The sequence below is a fragment of the Sinocyclocheilus grahami genome, unplaced genomic scaffold (assembly GCF_001515645.1).
Source record: "Sinocyclocheilus grahami isolate Dianchi unplaced genomic scaffold, SAMN03320097.WGS_v1.1 scaffold14.1, whole genome shotgun sequence".
Lineage (NCBI taxonomy): Eukaryota > Metazoa > Chordata > Actinopteri > Cypriniformes > Cyprinidae > Sinocyclocheilus > Sinocyclocheilus grahami.
In genome coordinates, this window is record NW_015505193.1 from 3,036,413 (window position 1) to 3,058,587 (window position 22,175).

The window sequence follows — 22,175 nt, forward strand, 5'->3', positions numbered from 1 at the left end:
CCTAGCAACAACCCAAAACACCCTAGTAACCACCTAGCAACAACCCAAAACCCCCTAGCAACCATCTCGCAACAATCCAAAACATCTATTGTAGCAACAACCCAAAACACGCTTGCAACCACCTAGCAACAACCCAAAACACCCTAGTAACCTCCTAGCAACAACCCAAAGTATCCTAGAAACACCTAGCAACAACCCAAAGCACCCTACCAACAACCTACTAAAGCAACAACTCAAAACACCCAGTAACCACCTGGCAACAATCCTAAACACCCTAGCAACCACCTACTGTAGCAACAACCAAAACTGCCTAGTAACCCCCTTTCAATAACCCAAAACATCCTAGTAACACCTAGCAACAATCCTAAACACCCCAGCAACCACCTAGCAACAACCCAAAACACCCCAGCAACCACCTAGCAACAACCCAAAACACCCTAGTAACCACCTAGCAACAACCCAAAACACCCTAGCAACCACCTAGCAACAACCCAAAACACCCTAGTAACCTGCTAGCAACAACCCAAAGTATCCTAGAAACACCTAGCAACAACCCAAAGCACCCTACCAACAACCTACTAAAGCAACAACTCAAAACACCCAGTAACCACCTGGCAACAATCCTAAACACCCTAGCAACCACCTACTGTAGCAACAACCAAAACTGCCTAGTAACCCCCTTTCAATAACCCAAAACATCCTAGTAACACCTAGCAACAATCCTAAACACCCCAGCAACCACCTAGCAACAACCCAAAACACCCCAGCAACCACCTAGCAACAACCCAAAACACCCTAGTAACCACCTAGCAACAACCCAAAACACCCTAGTAACCTCCTAGCAACAACCCAAAGTATCCTAGAAACACCTAGCAACAACCCAAAGCACCCTACCAACAACCTACTAAAGCAACAACTCAAAACACCCAGTAACCACCTGGCAACAATCCTAAACACCCTAGCAACCACCTACTGTAGCAACAACCAAAACTGCCTAGTAACCCCCTTTCAATAACCCAAAACATCCTAGTAACACCTAGCAACAACCCTAAACACTCCAGCAACCACCATGCAACAACCCAAAGCATCCTAGTAACACCTAGCAACAACCCAAAACACTCTACCAACCACCTAAAGCAACAACTCAAAACATCCAGTAACCACCTAACAACAATCCTAAACACCGTAGCAACCACCTTGCAACAACCCAAAACATCTTAGTAACCACCTAGCAACAGCCCCAAACCCCCTAGCCACCACCTACTGTAGCAACAAACATAAACATCATAGTAACCCCATAGCAACAACACTAAACACCCTAGCAACCACCTTCAAACAACCCAACACATCCTACTAATCATCTAGCCACAACCCAATATACCCTAGTAACCACCCAGCAACCACCTACCAACAGCCAAAAACACCCTAGCAACCACCTACTGTAGCAACAACCCAACACATCCTAGCAACAACCCTAAACAACCTAGCAACCACCTACTGTAGCAATAACCCAAAACACAATGCCATAGCCAGGGCTGGGAAGGTTACTTTTAAAATGTATTTCACTACAGATTACAAAATACATGCTTTAAAAAGTAATCAGTAATGTATTTCGTTAGATTACTCGGGTTTAGTAGCTTAATCTAAATACTTTAGAATACTTTTATGTTTTCCAACTCTAAATAAAAGTGACATCTACCAGTCATAAGATTTGCGTTTTCCTTGCATTTTATTTTTAACATCAGTTTTCCACAGCATTACTATGAACAACAAAAACAATTTGTGTCATTTAAATCTACCAATCAATATAAATACAATTTGAATACAATTAATAGGATTTCGTGCTGTTTCATGCTGCATTCCAAGCTTCAATATGAATCCAAACACACCAAACATATCATAAAAGTAGCCAAAACAACTGGCACAGTTATCCAAGTTATACAATAGTTTTGTTTAATGAATGGACCAAACTTTAAGTGATTACTTCACTGATAATACTCTCTGTGGAGAAGCGATCGGCACAAAAGAATCGCTGAGTCAAAATTGACAGGGCTCGTTTCGTTTCCCAAAGCAACTACGATCACAAGTAAATTAATGTTGTTATAGTTCAATGTAATTTAACAAACACAGTTCGCTAACGATGCTTTTGGGAAACACACCCCAGATCTATCTAGTTTAATGTGAACCATCCACACTGGTTTCGTTAAACAAAATAAATGATTCATTTAAAAGATTGAATCAAAATAATCATCTGTTCACGAATCGGATCATGAACTCGCATTACCGCGCCAAAGATCATCTATTCTTGAACATTTCGAATGAATAAAGACTTCAAGTTCATCTGTAAAGCGCGCACAAAGCTATCGTTTGACTTTATAAACTTTTATTTCATGCATGATTCGTATGGATCTGTTAACTGAATACAAAGTGTGAATTCTAGGAGAATTCGTTGTCATTTTTCAATTAAATTCTTACAAAATATTTAACGTAATGATAACCATTCAACACTCAAAATATGAGAAAATAGAAAAACGAGTTACTGGATAAAATTTTTCAAAGATCAAGAACAACTTCCCTCAAGATGCTTTTTCAGATTAGACGTTGAATCCTTCGATGCTGATAGATGTTTTGTTGCCGGTAGGCATTGCATTGCGCTGAGATGTTACGTCCTTTTTCAGATTTATAAGTAAAATAGTTTTTGTATTTCCCCGAGAGAAATGCATTACGCGAATTGGTTTCTGTTGTGACGTGACGTGAGTTGCTAAATGAACAGGTTGCTGCACGCGTTTTTTTTTTTTTTCAACGTAGAATCAGTTGCCTTATTGGTTAAAATCCCCACACTGTTTACTTAAATATTAAATTAAGAAATGACATTTGAAATTAAAATTAATCACTTTGGTAATCTAAAATACTTTTCGGATGTAACTGTAATTTGATTACCACCTATTTCAAATGTAATTATAATGAAATACAGTTACTCATAGGGCTGCACGATAAATCGAAATAGAATCGAGATCGTGATTCGACAAAAGCTGCGATTGTCATGCGTATAGTTCAGTGAAGCACGGTTCTGTGATCAGTAGTAAATCTCCATCCAAAGGCCAGAGGGCGTTCTCGCCCTGAAACTCCAAATACGCCTCGCAGAAGAAACCCAGAAAATGCCTATAGCGGTTGCTGAATAAACAGAAGATTCAACTGCTTTCATTGATTCAACGTGACTAATAAACAGACGACTACAGCAATATACTTTTTAATATTAATAATATTCTTATTATAATTTTAATTAAAATAAAGTATATTTATAATGCAATGCCTTTATCACTGCTTAAATACTATGAAATATGTTGCGTGACTTATTCTGTGTAAGAAGCCACATCATCTCACCGAAGGATTTATTTCAAACACTCAACTGACGTTATGAAGTGAGTCTGGAGTAAAAATTTTATTAAATGTGGTATTTTCACATGCTTTCAGATGGAGCAGCATTTACTTCACAGAGCCGTAGTTCACTGAGAAGCTATGCAAACAGCTGTCATTATCGCGAACGATTTCTTCGATTTCATATTCGCACAATAAAATCGTAAATCGAAAAAAGCTATTTTTTTGCGTAACTTGTCAGTGAACTTACGGCTATGTGTAGTAAATGCTGCTCCATCTGAAAGCACGTGATGATGATTTCCTGCTGATTACAGAACCGGCTTTTTTAACAAAATGCGCATGACAATCGCTTTCGATTAATCGTCCAGCCCCAGTTACTAATATTTTGCATTTACATGTTACATGTATTTCGTTACTCCCCAGCCCTGGCCATAGCACCATCATATACCTTGAATGCAATGTGAATTGCTGTGAATGAAATAAATAAAACTACATTAAATAAATCATAATATTAGAAAACGCAACTCCATAAAGTCTGGCAGTGCTTTTCTCCAGTGTCTTGTCAGTAAAGTGTTTTATTGAACTGAATGTAGAGGGAGAGACACAGAGTGCATGGAGTTATTAAAGGGCAAGAATGAACAATAGTCCTGCTGCTGCTAACAGCGGCCATTATTAGTGTGCATTGTTTATTTGTGTCTAAAGAAAGCGTTGTGCCTCGGCGAGGGTGAAGCACAGCCTCTCTCTGCTGCGACCGTGCGTGAGAATGCTTTTACTCTCTTTAATTAGACACCACAATTCAATCTCCCGAAGTCATTCGATATTAAAGACTTGCGGCCTCATACACAAAACCCAATAGCTTTTCCATTAGGGAGGCTCTCGTTTATGTGTATTTTGTATTACATCAGTAGTGGATATGGGAGCGAGATCTGTTTCAGTCATTTGACTGTTGGCCTAAAGTTGTGAAATCAGCAGTGTTGTTTTATTGTATTATGGCAGTTTTACTGTGTCATTTCAGCTGAAGCTATTTTGCATGCTAGATAGGCGAGGAAAATGTTTTATTGTGCCATCGTGGTATATTTCTAGGTCAAAGGGCGTAACAAAGATGATATTTCCATATGAACACTTTCAAAAGGATTTTGACACAAGTGTGTAGTTTCATATGTCTCTGAAACTCATTGTAATGAGGAAATTGGCATTATGTGAGGTGCTGTGCATTCTGGGTCGCAGTTAAGTTGACATGATCTTCCATGAGATAATGAGAAGACAGGAAGGGCTGATCTAAACACTGTTTAACCTCATGACAATCTATAAGTCTTTGTGTTCAAGTCCAGAAATTCGCAATAGGCTGCGCCCATGAAAAAGTTCAGATAACAAACTTAACAGTGTCTTCTCTGTGTCAAAGGTTTTAGTATATAGTGCATAAAGCATGTTACATTAAAATGCTATTATTTTTTTTATATTATATATTTAAATATAGAATATGTATTTTATAAAATTGTACAGTAGAATAAAAATATTACAAATATTATTATAGCGATTATAATTGTAGTGTTTTTATTTCATATAAAGTAAAAAATTATATTATATACTGTAGAATAATGATATAATATTTTTTACTATAGAATAAAACTTAAAGTATATAAAATATTAAAAAACATTAAAAACACAAGTACTACATCACTTTTTTTTTGTTTTCTATTTGAAAGCATTGTAAAATGTAATTTATTCCTCTGATGTAAACCTGAATTTTCAGCATCATTCCTCCAGTCTTCAGTGTCACATGATCTTCAGAAATCATTCTAATATGCTGATTTGCTGCTCAAGAAACATTTCTGCTTATTATCAATGTTGAAAACAGTTTGTTGCTTAATATTATTGCGGAAACCATGATACAATATTTTTTCGGGATTCTTTGATGACCAGAAAGCTTTAAAAGAACAGCATTTATTTGGAATAGACATTTTTACTGTCACTTTTGATAAATTGAAGGCATCATTTCAATTTCCTAATTATTATTAGTAATATTAAACTTAAACAGTAGTGTACATTTCTAAACCCTGTATTAACGTGCTTATTTGCATGTTTACGACATTCATAATATTGATCGGACAAGTACAACATGCAACAAGTACACAACCTGTTTTAAAAATGTTTCTGTTACTATACAAATCTCATGAATATTTAATAAGGGAAGCATTGTTTAGTTTCTGATTGGTTGTTTGTTGCTAAGCAACTCGCCATAACATTATAGCTCTGGCAATAGCTCACGTTCATCTCTAGATTTTAGTATGTAGAGATTTATTATTAGATATGTTATATACAGTATAATATTATACTATTTAGCAAGTTTTCTGTCCCCACTGTGTTTTTGGTGTGTAAACAGCCTCCATCTGTGATTTGAGTGTGCTGACAGCGCAGGGGCCCAGGGGAGGCCCCTATAGGATTGCAGTTTTTTTGTGTCACGAGCATTGTTTGTTGAAGGGTCTTTTGTAAACAGGCCTCATTCTGTCAAGAAACACGATGCAGTAGAGGTGACCCAAAATAATTAAGATCATTTTTCTCTCGCTGTAGCTTGATGCGTCACTCCGTAGAGTTCAGTGTAATAGAAGAAAGTCTCTTCCCCAGGAGGCGTTAACACAACCTCTCTCTCTTCGTCTCTGGCAGATCTCCTCCACCTCTGATCCTGATCTGCCTCCTCCGGTTCCTATCCATCCGTCTGCTCCGGGCTGCTCCATGCAGGGGAGTGGCTGATCCTTGGGCCGCTCTCCGGTGAGCCTGTCCAGACTGAAGCTGGGGAAGCTAAAGGTGGTGAGGCGGCAGCTGCTGCAGCGCTATGAGCACCAGCCGTTTGTCTCCTGTCTGGCCGGCCTGTATGGCTGCCAGTGGAGACGCTACCAGCGCGCCAAAGCCCAGCCGGGGGAATGCTGTTGTAGTCGGGTGAGAAAACATGATTATTACAGTGCTTAAAATCCCTCATATTGCTTTTGACACTCTTTCTTATTCTTATCTGAAGTAAATGCAGCGGCAATGGTTTACATGCAATTTTTGTTCCAAAACATAGTGAGATATCTACTAGGAAAAAAAAAAATTATAATTTTTTACTTAAATATTATCAATATTCGAATTTAAAAGACAATTTCAGTTAGGGGGAAAAAAGTTTTGGCTTCTCTCCTGAGGCCACAAGAGGACGCATCAAACAAAATATTATGCATGTTTCTTCAAAGCATAATAAAATAACACAACTATCTTTGAAAAAAGTGCATAATGTTTAAAATAATGTTTGTAAACCATATATAATTAATAAAGTTGCTTAAACAATTAAAAACAAAACCGCATCATGCATGTATGTGTAGTTTAATACAAAGGACCGAAAACCAATCACAAAGAGTACTTGCTTCATTTAAAAACTTGAGATGCAGTGGGATAGGGAAAACCACCATAAAGTCTCGAGACATGTTTTTTAAAAGTTGAACTTGCATTAATTTGACATAGCTTTCTAAACATGCGGCTCTCTTGTGCGAGACGTGAGTGCAACGGTGATAGATGTACCTCTAGAAAATGCTATAAATATGTGTTCTGTGTGAATGGCTTGGTTTCAGTTTTGACGTAAACAACATCTTGATTGTTCTCTTTTTCTGCAATATTTTGAATGAACAACGTAGCAGCGCAGCATCTAGTGGGTTCCATACCACCTCAGCAGTGCCACAAACTGATCTCCTCCATGCCACGCCGAATTGAGGCAGTAATTAAAGCAAAAGGAGCCCCTACCAAGTATTGAGTACATGTACAGTAAATGAACATACTTTCCAGAAGGCCAACAATTCACTAAAAATGTTTTTTTTTTATTGGTCTTATGAAGTATTCTAATTTGTTGAGATAGTGAATTGGTGGGGTTTTGTTAAATGTGAGCCAAAATCATCACAATTAAAAGAACCAAAGACTTAAACTACTTCAGTCTGTGTGCATAGAATTTATTTAATACACGAGTTTCACAATTTGAGTTGAATTACTGAAATAAATGAACTTTTCCATGACATTCTAATTTATTGAGATGCACCTGTGTATATATATATGAAACTACTGTGTATATAACTACTATATATAATACTAATGGCATTCAAATTCAAAAATATTTTCACTGGATTTTGTGATTTTTCTTTATCATTTGTCACTGCACTATTAACCCGTTACATTTTATATTTATTTAGCAAAAAAATCACCATATAGTTCAAAGACATTTTGTATATATGTATTACAGCACACTCTTTTATCTAAAGCAAACTCCATTCAAAGCATGCATTTAATAATTTCATGCATTCCCTGAGAAACAAACCCATGACCTTGGCTGTCTATTCCTATGCTACCTTGAAAATACTGAGACTTACTTCAGTAAATGCAAATCTAATGTTTAATTCGATATTGATATATTGCCATTACATCAAGATGAATAAACTCAGCGTATGCTGGTATAAAGTACACCACATGTATGAAGTACCAACATATTGGTCTCTCTCAAGGGGCTTGCTTCATCTAAATCTGTGAATATTTTCCCCTTAACCAGAATTTCTGCTGAAGCCACTCATGCTGCTCAATAGAAAGCACTATCAGAGCATTTTTCCCATATGTGCTGATGAGTTTTCTTTAACACTGCGAGTGCGGCTCTTCATCTTCTGATGGGCTGCTTTCTAAATCGAGCTGTTTTCAGTGCCGATAAACAAGCTCCCCTTGGAGCGACTCATCTGAGTGTTCGGCATGAGTTCGGAGGTTTGCAGTGTGAGCATCATTCATTGAGTCATTTAGAAGCGGCCTGATGACTCACTGTATGATTGCAGCATGCTGAGCCAGCTCCAAATCAACTATTTGAATTGCAAAGTTAGTATTACCCTCATGTGTCGCCTCGGTTTCATCCTCCTCTTGTATTTTCACACTCTGTCCGCTGTGTTGAGTAATTGCATGAAGGTGTGGGTGTTCTCACGGCTCATGATGACTCTGTTTTGCAGCTGGAGTGCAGTTGTTTTGCTCTCCTCATCGTAACGTTTATCCTGACCCTGATATTCCTGTACTTCTGGAGTGAGGCGCAGAATGACTACAATGACTTTGACTGGTGAGTGTCTCGGGATGGATTGACATACAATTGGACTGATGTGTCATTCACAAACAACTGTGCCATTTGTGTGTCCCTATAGCTTATTATTTATATAATTACATTGCGATAGATTTGATATGTAAGGCATATAAAAACATCAGACAATTCGGAATTTGCATATCCCTATACATTTGAATGAGTTATATGAACTTGAAAAAATTCATTTTACTCTTATTCAAAGTAAAATTGCATGCATTCACTATAGCTTTCGTCTAAACAAAATTTACAATATTTTATTTGCTTTCTATTTTGTGTATCCCTATGTCTTATTAATTATATAATTACATTATTTAGTTAATTTGATTATACAAGGCATAGAAAAATGACGACAACAACAACAAACAAAAAAATACTGTTAATTTTAGTTTAAAATATTTTTCATCAGAATATCAGGAATTTGCATGTCCCTATTCATCTCCATTAAATTTGAAGGGGTTATATAAAATAATTGTATTATATAAATAAAATGTCATGCATTCACTGTAGTTTGTCTACAATATTTAAAAAATATATTTTGAGATTTTTTGTGTGTTTGTCCCTGTGGATTGTTAATTATTTAATTACATTACTTGATTGATTTGATATATAAAGCATAGATAGATAAACAACATACATTTTATTTTTAAATATTTTTTGTCAGAATATCAGGAGTTTGCATGTCCCTATTCATCTCCATTATATTTGAATGAGTTATATAAAATAAAAAAGTAATTTTGCTTTTATTAAAAGCAAATGCACTTGCTGTAGTTTTTGTCTAAAATAATTGTAAAATATTTTCTGAATTTTCTTTGTCATTTGTCCCTGCACTTTTAACCAGTTACATTTATTCATTTAGCAAATGCTTTTAAAAATAAAAAATGCTGTCGTGTTTTCCTGTCCCATTGACCTTTAGAAATAATAGTTTGATCATTCTGACATCGTGGTGTGATTAAAAATCAACACATAGTTTAAAGACATTTACATTTTATGTAACATTTTGGCAGATGCTTTTATCTAAAGCGTCTTAGGTTGCATTAAAGGTGTACATTTAACATTGAACAAACCCATGTTTTGCATTAAAATTTCAGAAATGTTCAGATACAAAAAGCTCCAGTCCCTTGGTTGGATGGATTAATTAATTGATTAGATTTTCTCAAGCAAAAATCCATTAAGATCTATTTCTTAAAGCCTGTTGTTTATTTCCGCAGGTTTAACTTCGGGAACCTGGGCTTCTGGTTCCCGTGGTCGGTGGTGTTGTTGGTGGTCGCCGCCGCTCTCTTCACCTACATCGCCCTCCTGCTGGTGAGAACGGTGAACAGCAGCAAAGCGTTTCAGCATCAGCTTCTCCTGATGATAATGTTGTGGTGTTGATGTTGTGCAGGTCCTAGCGGTGTGCCTTCTCTCTGAAGGACAGAGGCTTTACCTCCACTGGAGCCACAAGGTGATCAAAGAAACAGTCTCCTCATCATTCATCCTGCTGTTGACGCCTCGTCTCGCACATTTGTATTCATTCCATATCTGTGTTACCAGAGAAACAGCTTCATGTGGTTCACAGATTGTGTTGAACCTACAATGAATAATTTTATGAAACAAGTTTTTAATACTGAATAGAGCTTAGCTAAAAATATGCCATTTTAACTGTATTTTGGGGGCTGCTGTAATTAATAGAAATGTTTTTTCCCCCTTCTAACACAAATGTTGATTTAGTGGTTTTAGGCTCCAACATTAGCCAATTCAGAAACATTTTGTTTTGTTTTAAAAGAAAAACAATACATTGTTGTTTTAGGTTCATTTGAGTAATTTTGTTATTTGCTTTTTTCATTTTTATTAGTTTTTTTTTTTTAAGTATTTCTATTTAGTGTTTTTGTTTTTCAATTTTATTTTGAGTAATTTTAGTACTTAGTATTTATTTTAGTTTGTTGTCAAGACATTTTTGAAATTTAAGTTTTAATTTAAGTTCTAATTTTTTTGTATTTTATTTAATTTAATTGTTTTTAATAGTTTAGTTTTAGTTAACAATAACAACACTGCAGGATTGTTATATTTAACTAAACCAAAAAAAACGAACTAATAAACATTAACTGTTTAAACATTATACATTAATCATTATCTATCTAAATATTAACATGTAAAACTAATTTTATTTCAGCTAGTTACCTTGGCAACGTTTCTCATTTTTATTTTATAAACATCTTGATGTAATAAAATAACTAAAAATGAAAATGAATAAAACCTATAAATAGAAATATTACAAAATAAAAAATAATAAAAATAACAAAAACACAACAAAATTACTAGCGAAACCTAAAAAGAACATAGTGTACATTTTAATTTTCAATATATTTCAACCGTTATTTTTGAATGCTTTATATATATATATATAAAATAATTTTGCTCTTATTGAAAGAAAAATGTCATGTATTCACTGTAGTTTTTGTCTAAAATATTTGAAAAATATTTTGATTTTTTTTTATTATTAAGTGTGTGTCCCTTTGACTTACTTTTAACTAGAATTAATGTAAAAAACAGAAAATGTAAACATAAAACCAATTCAAAATAAAAAGATATAGTTTCTCAGTGATGCTAAAATGCAACACTGCTATATTCTGTATTTTGCACAGATTGGGATCCTGGTGACTCTCACCTTCTCTATCAGTGCCACAGCTGTGCTCTCTGACTTATGGAGCAAAGAGTGGACGACACTGCTCCTTTCTTTTCAGGTGGGTCATGCCACCCCACACAGAAAGTCATTGCAGCTTTCTGAGCAGCTTTACGTCAAGTACAGTTCCTGTAATGCATTTATGTGTTTCCATTTTTGTCGAGCAGGTCACAGCACCCTTTCTTCACGTGGGCGGAGTTTCACTAATGACACTTCTGTCCTGGCCAATAGCCTTGCACTTCTTTCGCATGAACAAGAGAGGTACGTGATCCTGTTCGCTGTTGGCAACAAATTAATACACATTGTGATTCTGGTCATATCCTATTGCAGCCAGCACAGATCTAGTTGTTTTCACCAAGAAAGGTGGTTCTGGGCTTAAAAATGGGCTCTGCACCTACTAGTCTCGTACCAGGTACCCCTGACGTCAGGAGCCAGTGGTTGTGATTATGTTGTGATTATGAGGCTTAAAAAAGCTTGTTCTTTCTAAATTGATGTGACAAAACTAGATTGCTACCGTTATAATCGTCCAATATTGCACAGCATGACGCAGTGCCACTTGCATTTAATTGACAGAACCAAACAGACAACTCAAACAACTGTATTTTCCACATCTGTATATTTAAAAGTGCTCCAAGCGGTATCAGGCATTTTGCTAACTTTAATTTCTTATTTAAAATAAATAAATAAATAGGTGCAGTTTTTCCACTTTTTTTCTAAATAATTTGATTATTTTTTATTAATTAAATTTTTTGTGATTTTTATAATTTTTATTAGATTTGTTTTCTATTTGGCTTTAGTTTTACACTTTAAAAAATAATCTATAGAAAAACAGAAAAGGTTCTAGTAATTTTCTGCCAGGACATTATATCCTTTGTTTATGGACATTTCCTTTATTGCAAAAAATAGTTTTATTTTTATTATTTTTTTTATTGATGTACTATTATAGTTTTGTTGTTTTCAATTAGATTTTAATTTTATCATTTTTATTAGTTTTTTTAAATGCCTGTATATATTTTATTACATTTTATTTATTAGTTTTATTGAGTATTGGTTATTTTAATACTTCAGAATAATTGAAAATGAGAAATGTTGCCTTGGCAACTAGCTAAAATAAAATAACTAAACTTTTTTAATATTTTATTTTAATTAATTTTTACATTTATTTTGTTTAGAAATGATAATAACTGTTATTTAATGATAATAACCCTGCCCTACAACACAAAATAATGCTGATGAATTCAAAACACAGGCAAAACACCTGTGAAAAATCAATATGGAAAATTTATTTGTATTAGCACAGCACATGGGGTCCTATTTTTGGATATTTTTTTTTAGAGTCTTGTAGTTTCAGTAATTCAACCATCTACAAACCCGATTCCAAAAAAGTTGGGACACTGTACAAATTGTGAATAAAAACAGAATGCAATGATGTGGTTTTTTAATTTGATTTTAGCTTTATTTCAGTTAACAAAAACTATTTTTTATCGATTTTGAATTGTTTTAGTTTAGTTAACAACACTAGATAAAACAGGGCGTTTTATGCATGATATTTCAACAAAACACACATTTTTCAAATAACTTCAAAGCTAAATATATGCCAAATGTGTTCTGGAAACTTGGCTTGTAAACAAAAACAACGATGTCCGTGTAGGTTATATAGGTGTGTTATGTAGTAACATAGTCAGTAACATCATCAAATGGTGTCTTTTTGTTGGTATCAGTGACTCAAATCCATTCAGTCTATCTTTTAACACAGCTGTTGCATCTGTCCTGTTGTTAGAGTGTGATAAAGACCAATCGCTCTGTGATGCACCACTTGTCCTTGAAAAGCATTGCTCCAGTTCTGTTCTCCTGCGTCTGGCTGATGTTCAGCTGAGTCACGTCTGCGTCTGCGTCTCTCTCTCTCTCTCTCGCCGCTCTTAATGAAGGTGTGACGAACGAGGCAAGAAGACAAATGCAGGACAGAGGCTGAACTCACAGCAGCTGTGTGATGCTCGCCTCCATCCAGAGAACGGCCCTTTGTCCCGGCATCCCTCTCTCACAAAGACATCGTCTCTCTCTATCGCTGAAATGAGCCGTGCCAGTGTAGAGATGACATAAACATGCATCAGGCTCTCAGCGGCTGCTGCGCTTTCTAATTGGGCCTGTCAGTGCGCGGTTATCTTTCTGTAATTCTCATGTTTGTTCAGGCTGCTAAATGATTGTTGTGGCTTTGGCAGAGATTTTTTTCTAATTGGCAATGAAGAGGGTGGCTTAGTGGATTTGGTTATGATGGGGAATGTTGACCTAATTTTGGACCAATCTGAAACTTTTGAAACTGATGGTTGTATAAGCTCAGCTTCAGTTATATATACGCTCCAAAAAAATCAGCAAAAATAGAGCACAATGTACTGTATTAATATGAAGGAATTGTCCGTATTTATTTTTTACAGGCCTCTTTCTAGTATTTTGAATTGGATTGCTTTAGTTCATGGAAATATCTGCAAAATGAATGGACAATGTCCTGACAGAAAATTACCAGTACTTTTTCCTTTTTTTTTTTTTTTTTTTTTTAATATTTTTTATATTTTAAAAAAAAAAAAAAAAAAAAAAAAAAAAAAAAAAATTTATTCATAAAATGACAGAAGCACAAACGAAAACTGAAAATACAAAATAAAAACTAAATCAAAAATGTTTTCATATTTTGGAAGACGCTTAAATTAAAGTACTAAAATTACTAAAACTGAAATAAAAAATAAAGATGAATATAAATATTAAATAAAATGACAAGCACATAATGAATAAATTCAAAATGTTAATACAATTGTATATAAACAATACAAAAATGTTTACTTGTTTGCTTTGTTTTTAATAAATACTAAAATCTTTTTATATATATATTTTGGAAGTAAAAATCAAACAAATTTTTCAAACCTTGGCAACGAACTGAAATTAAAGGAGTTGATCTTAAAGTACTAAAATTACTGAAACTGGAAATAAAGAAATATAAATAGCACAAAAAATGAAAACTGAAAACCATAATTGCATATAAATAGTGCAAAAATAATCAAATACAAAAACGTACTTTAAGTTGTATTTGTTTCTTCATTTTGTTTGTTTATAATTAAATACTTAATCATTTTTCATTTTTTTAGAAGTACAAATCAAACTGAACTGAATTTTATAGGATGCAGAAACTGTTTGAGAGTGCTTAAATATTCACACTATATTTCTCTCTCTGCAGTTATGATGGCGTCCCGTTCCTGATGCATGACAGCACCCTGAGGAGGACGACCAATGTGCATGAGGTGTTCCCCAACCGGACGGACGCGCCGGCGGCCATGTTCACCTGGGATGAGCTGGAGATGCTCAGCGCTGGATCCTGGTTTCTTCAAGTAATGATCCAGAACCTTGGGTTCCTGTTCATCAACTAGCAGTGATATAAAAATATTGATGGCTATGTGCATAATTCAGTACTGGCTTATTGAATACTGCTAGCATTTGCTGTATACCGCCTACATTCAAGTGTCATCCAGTTTGGCTATTTTGCATTTTTTATATATATTTTTAATATAAATAATATACATTAATAGGAAATAATAATATAATTAATGTAAAATTTGCTGTGAATGTGCAATGCAGTATTAAATGCCATGTACTCTAATGCACAGTTTAGCAAAAATAGAAAGCTGAAAACTGCATTTATTAATAATTTATTGGCTAATTGACGTGTTTTATTTGCAGTCCAATAACTGGTGGTTTTTGTTGTTTAATTTTAGAGAAAGTATAATTACTGATTATATATGTTTTACTTCAAAGCTGGTTATTATAATATGTTCTGATGTTCTTTCCAGCATCTTCCTATTATTCTCTCAGGATAATTATACATAATAGAATCCATTTATCAGAGAACACACGGAATGGACTTGTGTTTTTAGAGAAAACACTCAAATTTGTGGTGTTCAAAACAGATTAGAAACAAACAGAGACCCATTATGGTTTCTAAAAATCCATCGTTCTATAATAAAAATAATGCAGTGAACATCCATATATGCTTTGGTTCTTGGCCTCTTAATTAACCTCAGAATCCCTCTGAAATCCCTGCGTGGAATCACTTGGGATTAAAGGATTCTGGCTGGAATTAGGCTTTGCCAGAGGAAGCATGCGTCATGTTCCTTGTTCCAGTACGACTGCCGCCGATGCTCAGCCTCTCCCAGTTTAAAGTTCAAAACAGAGTTATTCAGGGCTGTGATGAAGTAAAAGGCTTGTGGATTGTAGTTGAGTTTTACCATAAGTACCATATAAAATAAACTTGTCAGATGGCATGCCTTATTAAAGAGGGTGCCTGCAAAATATTTATTATTATTATAAAACAATTTGAAGACATTATGGTTGTAAACCGTAAAATATTTATTCTTTATTATTATTATTTTAACGAATTATAAGGCATATATTACTGCTGTAAATTACTAATTTACTAGTGCTGTCAAACGATTAATCGCATCCTACTGCTGAAATGCTGTGAACGTCTGACCACAAAAAGGCTGGAAATGATGCAAACGTGTAAATAAAGTAAACCTATCGCAAGTTGTGTTCTCGAATGCGTGTTAAACTCGCAGCACATGCAGAGATGGAGTTCACTGCATTTACTGTGAACCGAAAAGATCTGAGACAGCTTTGATTTGATAATCACACTAAGCTATATTGCAACTAATTGTACTTGATTTTACAGTCAGTATTAGCTTTTCTTTAACTTACGAACCCCCGTTTGAGAAACCTTGCCTTATTAATTTGGCAGCTAAAACTCAATCAAATCCTTGCTTTTCTTCCTCTCAGAGGGATCCTTTCAGCACGGCCTCTTCTCTCACATGCATGTATATATTTAAGAAAAATGTTATGTTTATATTTAAAATATGTTTATATATAATATAAAAATATAAATGTGTATGTAAGTAAATATTTTCGAAATATATACTGTGTGTGTGTATTTATATATACATAATAAATATACACCGTACACATACATATTACGTAAACAAACTTTTATTTTGGATGCGATTAATCACGATTAATCATTTGACCGCACTAAAATTTACTGTAAAATAATAATAGTAATATAAATTAATATTTTAACTATAATTATAAAAATTAAGACATTACTGTTGTAAACTATAATTGCACTGTAAAATATGTATTTATAATTTTTAACTAATTATAAAAATGAAACCTATTAGTATTTAAAATTGTACTGTAAAATAAAAATGAATATTTGATCATTGTAATAATCTTATTTTACACTGTTTATGTCTAAAATTCTTCTCTTTTAAATACTGAAATCCTCAGTCTTTTATTTTGGTGGAATGGCTACTGCTGAAATGCTGTGAATGTCTGACCACAAAAAGGCTGGAAATGATGCAAACGTGTAAATAAAGTAAACCTATCGCAAGTTGTGTTCTCAAATGCGTGTTAAACTCGCAGCACATGCAGAGATGGAGTTCACTGCATTTACTGTGAACCGAAAAGATCTGAGACAGCTTTGATTTGATAATCACACTAAGCTATATTGCAACTAATTGTACTTGATTTTACAGTCAGTATTAGCTTTTCTTTAACTTACGAACCCCCGTTTGAGAAACCTTGCCTTATTAATTTGGCAGCTAAAACTCAATCAAATCCTTGCTTTTCTTCCTCTCAGAGGGATCCTTTCAGCACGGCCTCTTCTCTCGATGTAGACGAGAAGGTTCGGGTCCAGAACCAGACGGTACCCACCTTGAAGGAGTTCCTGAATCTGGCTGCCCAGCATGAGAGGCTGGTGATCTTTGACCTCAGACGCCCACCCCGAGGACACCCGTACAGAGACGCGTGGATCACACGCACCCTGGAGGTCATACACAACGAGTCCTCCATTAACTCCAGCAAGGTAGTTCAGCAACACCAGCTGGATGCTGACGTTTTCTTCTAGCCGTAATAATAATATGTGACCCTGCAGCACAAAAGCAGTGTTGAGTCGCTGGGGTATATTTGTAGCAATAGCCAAAAATACATTGTATGGGTCAAAATGATAGATTTTACTTTTATGCCAAAGATCATTAGGATATTAAGTAAAGATCATGTTTCATGAAGATATTGTGTAAATTTCCTACCATAAATATATCAAAACTTAATTTTTGATTAGTAATATGCATTGCTAAGAACTTCATTTGGACAACTTTAAAGATGATTTTCTCAATATTTAGATTTTTTTTTGCACCCTCAGATTCCAGATTTTCAAATAGTTTTATCTCAGCCAAATATTGTCCTATCCTAACAAACCATACATCAATGAAAAGCTTATTTATTCAGATTTCATATGACGTATTAATCGTTTGACCGCACTAAAATTTACTGTAAAATAATAATAATAGTAATATAAATTAATATTTTAACTATAATTATAAAAATTAAGACATTACTGTTGTAAACTATAATTGCACTGTAAAATATGTATTTATAATTTTTAACTAATTATAAAAATGAAACCTATTAGTATTTAAAATTGTACTGTAAAATAAAAATGAATATTTGATCATTGTAATAATCTTATTTTACACTGTTTATGTCTAAAATTCTTCTCTTTTAAATACTGAAATCCTCAGTCTTTTATTTTGGTGGAATGGCTACTGCTGAAATGCTGTGAATTATGACGTATAAATCTCAATTTCGAAAAATTGACATATATGATATACATGTAGCCTTGTGGCATTATACCTTCCTATTTTAAACTGTTGTGTAAAACAGGAGCTGGATCAGCGGCTGAAGAGGCATGATATGGTGTTTTTGGCCTGTTTTGTCGTAGGTGCTGTGGTTGCCGGCCGATCAGAGGAGTCTGGTGCAGGAGCTGGACCCGGAGCTGCAGCAGACGTCTGGAGATCACGCCTCATTAGAGGAGCTGCAGGAGGAGCACATCGTCCGACTCAACCTCCATTACAGCTACATGTCACAGGAGCAGATCAGGTACGTCAGAGAGCGGCTGTACCACTCCGATCAAACTACGCTGACTCTGCTGGATTTATAGCGAGTGATTGTTGCGTCTGCTCACAGCTGTTTTCAAGTGGCAGGTTTTAATGGCATATTATTTGATTTTAGTGATATTATTTCATAATAACAATAATAATAAAATATTACATAATAATTTTTATTATATTACGTATATCATATATATTAATGCATTATAAATATAAATATTATTTATAATTATTAGTAATAAATAAGCATTATATAATAATATATATAATAATACTTATTTATATATTATCAAAATATTTCTATTAACGCTAAAGCATTATATTTAGTAGTAATTATTTATATTATTATAATCTATTATAAATATAATTAATATTTATATTTATTAATCATAAATAAGCATATAAAAATGATAGTTGTTATTATATATTACATAATTATTTACATGTTTTATTCATATTAAATGGTATATTAATATATTATAAATATAAATAGTATTTATATATTAATAATAATAATACCATGTAACATAATAAATGGTATTATTAATAACCACCAACAACAACTATTGTTATTATTATTATTATTGATGCCATTGTTATATAATACTTAAGTGAATATTATTACATATATATTAAATGTGTAAATCTAGAACATAAATGTGTGCGTATATGTATGTGTATATAATTTATATTTATTTTATTTATATTATATTATGTATGTATGTATATGATTCCTCTCTTTTGAAATGACAACATTTGTTGATTCTCTTAGGTTTTTCATATATATATTTTTTTTGTGTGTTTGTGCACTTTTTTTGTGACATATGAGGACATAAATTTGTATAATGACATGGGTATGAGGTATTACAAGGAGAAGGTGACTTATGAGGACATTACCCCATGTCCCCATTTTTCAAAATGCTTATAAATCATACAGAGTGAGTTTTTTTGAGAAAGTAAAGGGTTAGGTGTAGGGTTGGTGTAGGGCAATAGCACATACAGTTTGTACAGTATAAAAACCATTATGCCTATGGAATGTCCCCACAATTCACAAAAACAAACGTGTGTGTGTGTGTGTGTGTGTGTGTGTGTGTTTTAACTGGCACTGTTAAATGAAGCCCCATTTTTACCTGGAAGGCACAACTTAACTTTCATATCAGATTTTTGTCTTCTATTGAACTCTTCCGACTCATTGCAGAGAAGAGCTTTTGCAGTTAAAGTGTGAAACTTCATAATGTCTCTTTAACAGCCCAATAATGTCTCACCAGATTGTGTTTCTGATTTCAGAAAGTATTCCTCTGTGAACATCAGCACTAACCTTTATGTGGTCAGTCAGCCGTGGTTATATTCGCTGGCGTGGTGCTCAGGCGTTCATTCAGTCACTACAAACGCCCTGCACATCCTCAAGAAACTGCAGCGCCCCATGTTCCTCATGGTGAGTCCGGATCACAAATATCACACTTTCTGATTGACTGAGTGATGTGTCATGTCTACAGAAGAGACAATCACGGTTCTCTCTTCCTCACGCAGACTCCAGATGAATACAGTCTGATGTGGATCCTGACGGATATCCTCTCTGCTTTCCTCATCACAGCTGTTTTCATATTCCACTGGTGAGTTCTGCTTCAACTAACCAGATACTAACCTGCTTCCGCAGTTCTATTTAAATAGAACGCATGATTAGAATTGCATCAATTGCATTGAATCCCAAATCATAGTTTATTAGGTTAATCTGAATTTTCTTCAAAAGTATGTTAATCTTGTCCAATGTTCTCCTTCAAACTTTCAAAGTGAATGCTTAGAAGGTAAACATGGCAACACTGTTTGTTGTAATAATGTGATGGCTTGAGCATGTGATGTTTCGTCCTGTAGGTGGCGTGAGCGAGGTTTGCCGTTCTGGTCGGGCAGTAGACAGGTGAATGAGAACGGACCGTACAGCAAGTTCAGGACGGGTAAGTTGTTGATTTTTGGCTGTGAATCTCTCATTGCTCATGTTTTTGGCGTGTCGTCCTGCATGTGTCGTCCAGATCGCTGGCTGTTTTCAGAATGGCAGACTGTCACACTACTGCTGCCAAATCTGCAGTTTTCAACAGATTACACTGCACTCGTGATGAAATGTGCTCAATCCAAGCATGCTTTTTAGCATCTAATCATTGACCAGTTATTTGATCGAACAACAAAAATATAAGATTTTTTCACAAAACTGGAATTAAAATGCAAAATAACTTGGATGCATACATAACACATGGCACAAGGTCATAGTAGTGGCATACAATATTTATTATTGCATACTTTTACATACTGGTTTGTACGTAGTACACAGTATTAAATTATGCAATAAACTTTTCCATTCTGAACACAGCCATTGAGAATTTTTTTTGTATGTGTGTGTTTTAGTTAACTGTATCTTTATAGGCATCGTAAATTATATATTTTATTTATTTATTAAATGGTGTCTATAAACATACTATTTTATATGTGACCCTGGAGCACAAAAGCAGTCTTAAGTCGCTGGGGTATATTTGTAGCAATAGCCAAAAACCATTGTATGCCAAAAATCATTAGGATATTAAGTAAAGATCATGTTCCATGAAGATATTTAGTAAATTTCCTACTGTAAATATATTAAAACTTAATTTTTGATTAGTAATATGCATTGCTAAGAACTTAATTTGGACAACTTTAAAGGCGATTTTCTCAATATTTAGATTTTTTTGCACCCTCGGATTCCAGATTTCCAAATATTGTCCTGTCCTAACAAACCATACATCAATGGAAAGCTTTTTTATTCAGCTTTCAGATGAAGTGTAAATCTCAATTTCGAAAAATTGACACTTAAGACTGGTTTTGTGGTCCAGGGGCACGCACGCACGCACACACACACGCACGCGCGCACACACGCACACGTATATAATGTTATATAGTTTTGTTTTTGTTTCCCAAACTGGGGTTCATGAGTTGATGAAAAATTTAGATGATAAAATCATTAAATCATAAAAAATGCAGGCAAACAAATCAAATTTCATATTTAGAAAAAATTTTCATTTTCGAGTCAGATTTTTCGTCAACAATCCCAGAAGCCCTTGTTGTTTAGTGTCCTGTGAGCCCGTCACTTGCATGTTTGCATGTCTCTGTGTGCTGTAGAAGCGTCAGAGGTCCACGGCATCCGCTGGAACCCTCTGTTCTTTGACGGGCCGACACTGTCCCGGGACCTCGACCTCCCCCTGCATGTTCCCCCTATGCATGGCTTCCCCGTCCCCATCTGACCCTCCATCACTCTCATTACGAGCCGCTCTCATCTCTCTCCGTCCGTCCGGCAGAGCTGAGCGACGTCTGGTCCATCTCCAGCATCAGCGTCCGTGGAGAGATTCAGAGCTCGCCCCTCACACCCAACCTGCCCACCATCAGCGAGGAGCCGCCCATCTGAAAGCCACACAACACAGATCTGTGGAGGGAGTGAAGCCTGCAGACCTGGAGCCGCTGTCCGCATCATCACACGTCCATTTGCATTCCAGCTTCAAACTCTGAGCTTCTGCTGTTGCTGCTTCAAATTGTGAAAGAATTCTTGTTTTAAAGACAGTTTTCTTAGTCACGTACTTTTGTCTCCAAGCCTTGTCAAGACTAGACTATGTATTTTGAACACAGATATTAAATGGCCCTCTATTATTGGCCAAACCGCTAATAAGACAAATAGACAAATCAGAAATATATTTAAAATATATATAGTATATAAAATTTATTTATATATATAACCTTCAATTTTTTCCCACTTAAAAACATTATAAAAATTTTACATAAATGAAATTGTGGGGAAAAATGTGCTCAAAACATTAAAGAATAATATCAAATAAAATCATATGTAACTTTACAATAAGTTTCCATTTGTTAACTAGATTTAATGCATCAACTAACATTAACAATGAGCAATACATTTGTTGCAGTATTTATTAATCTTTAACGTTAGTCAAATACAGCTGGTCGTTGTCAGCTCAGGTCCATAAAATAACATTAATAGATACAACTTTTGATT

The 22,175-nt window shown here is 34.6% G+C and overlaps 1 protein-coding gene across 1 annotated transcript; it reads left to right on the plus strand.

The window, feature by feature from the left end:
- Positions 1-6,132: 6,132 nt before the first annotated feature.
- On the plus strand, positions 6,133-21,551 carry LOC107600829 (glycerophosphodiester phosphodiesterase domain-containing protein 5-like; the record flags this gene model as incomplete). The annotated part of the gene is made up of 14 exons (XM_016292806.1): positions 6,133-6,315; positions 8,379-8,482; positions 9,712-9,805; positions 9,885-9,944; positions 11,125-11,223; positions 11,330-11,423; positions 11,493-11,562; positions 14,386-14,536; positions 16,837-17,061; positions 17,977-18,134; positions 19,433-19,580; positions 19,676-19,758; positions 20,018-20,097; positions 21,290-21,551. Coding segments are annotated over 14 exons (1,671 nt in total), but the record flags the coding sequence as incomplete, so codon positions are not given.
- Positions 21,552-22,175: the final 624 nt, after the last annotated feature.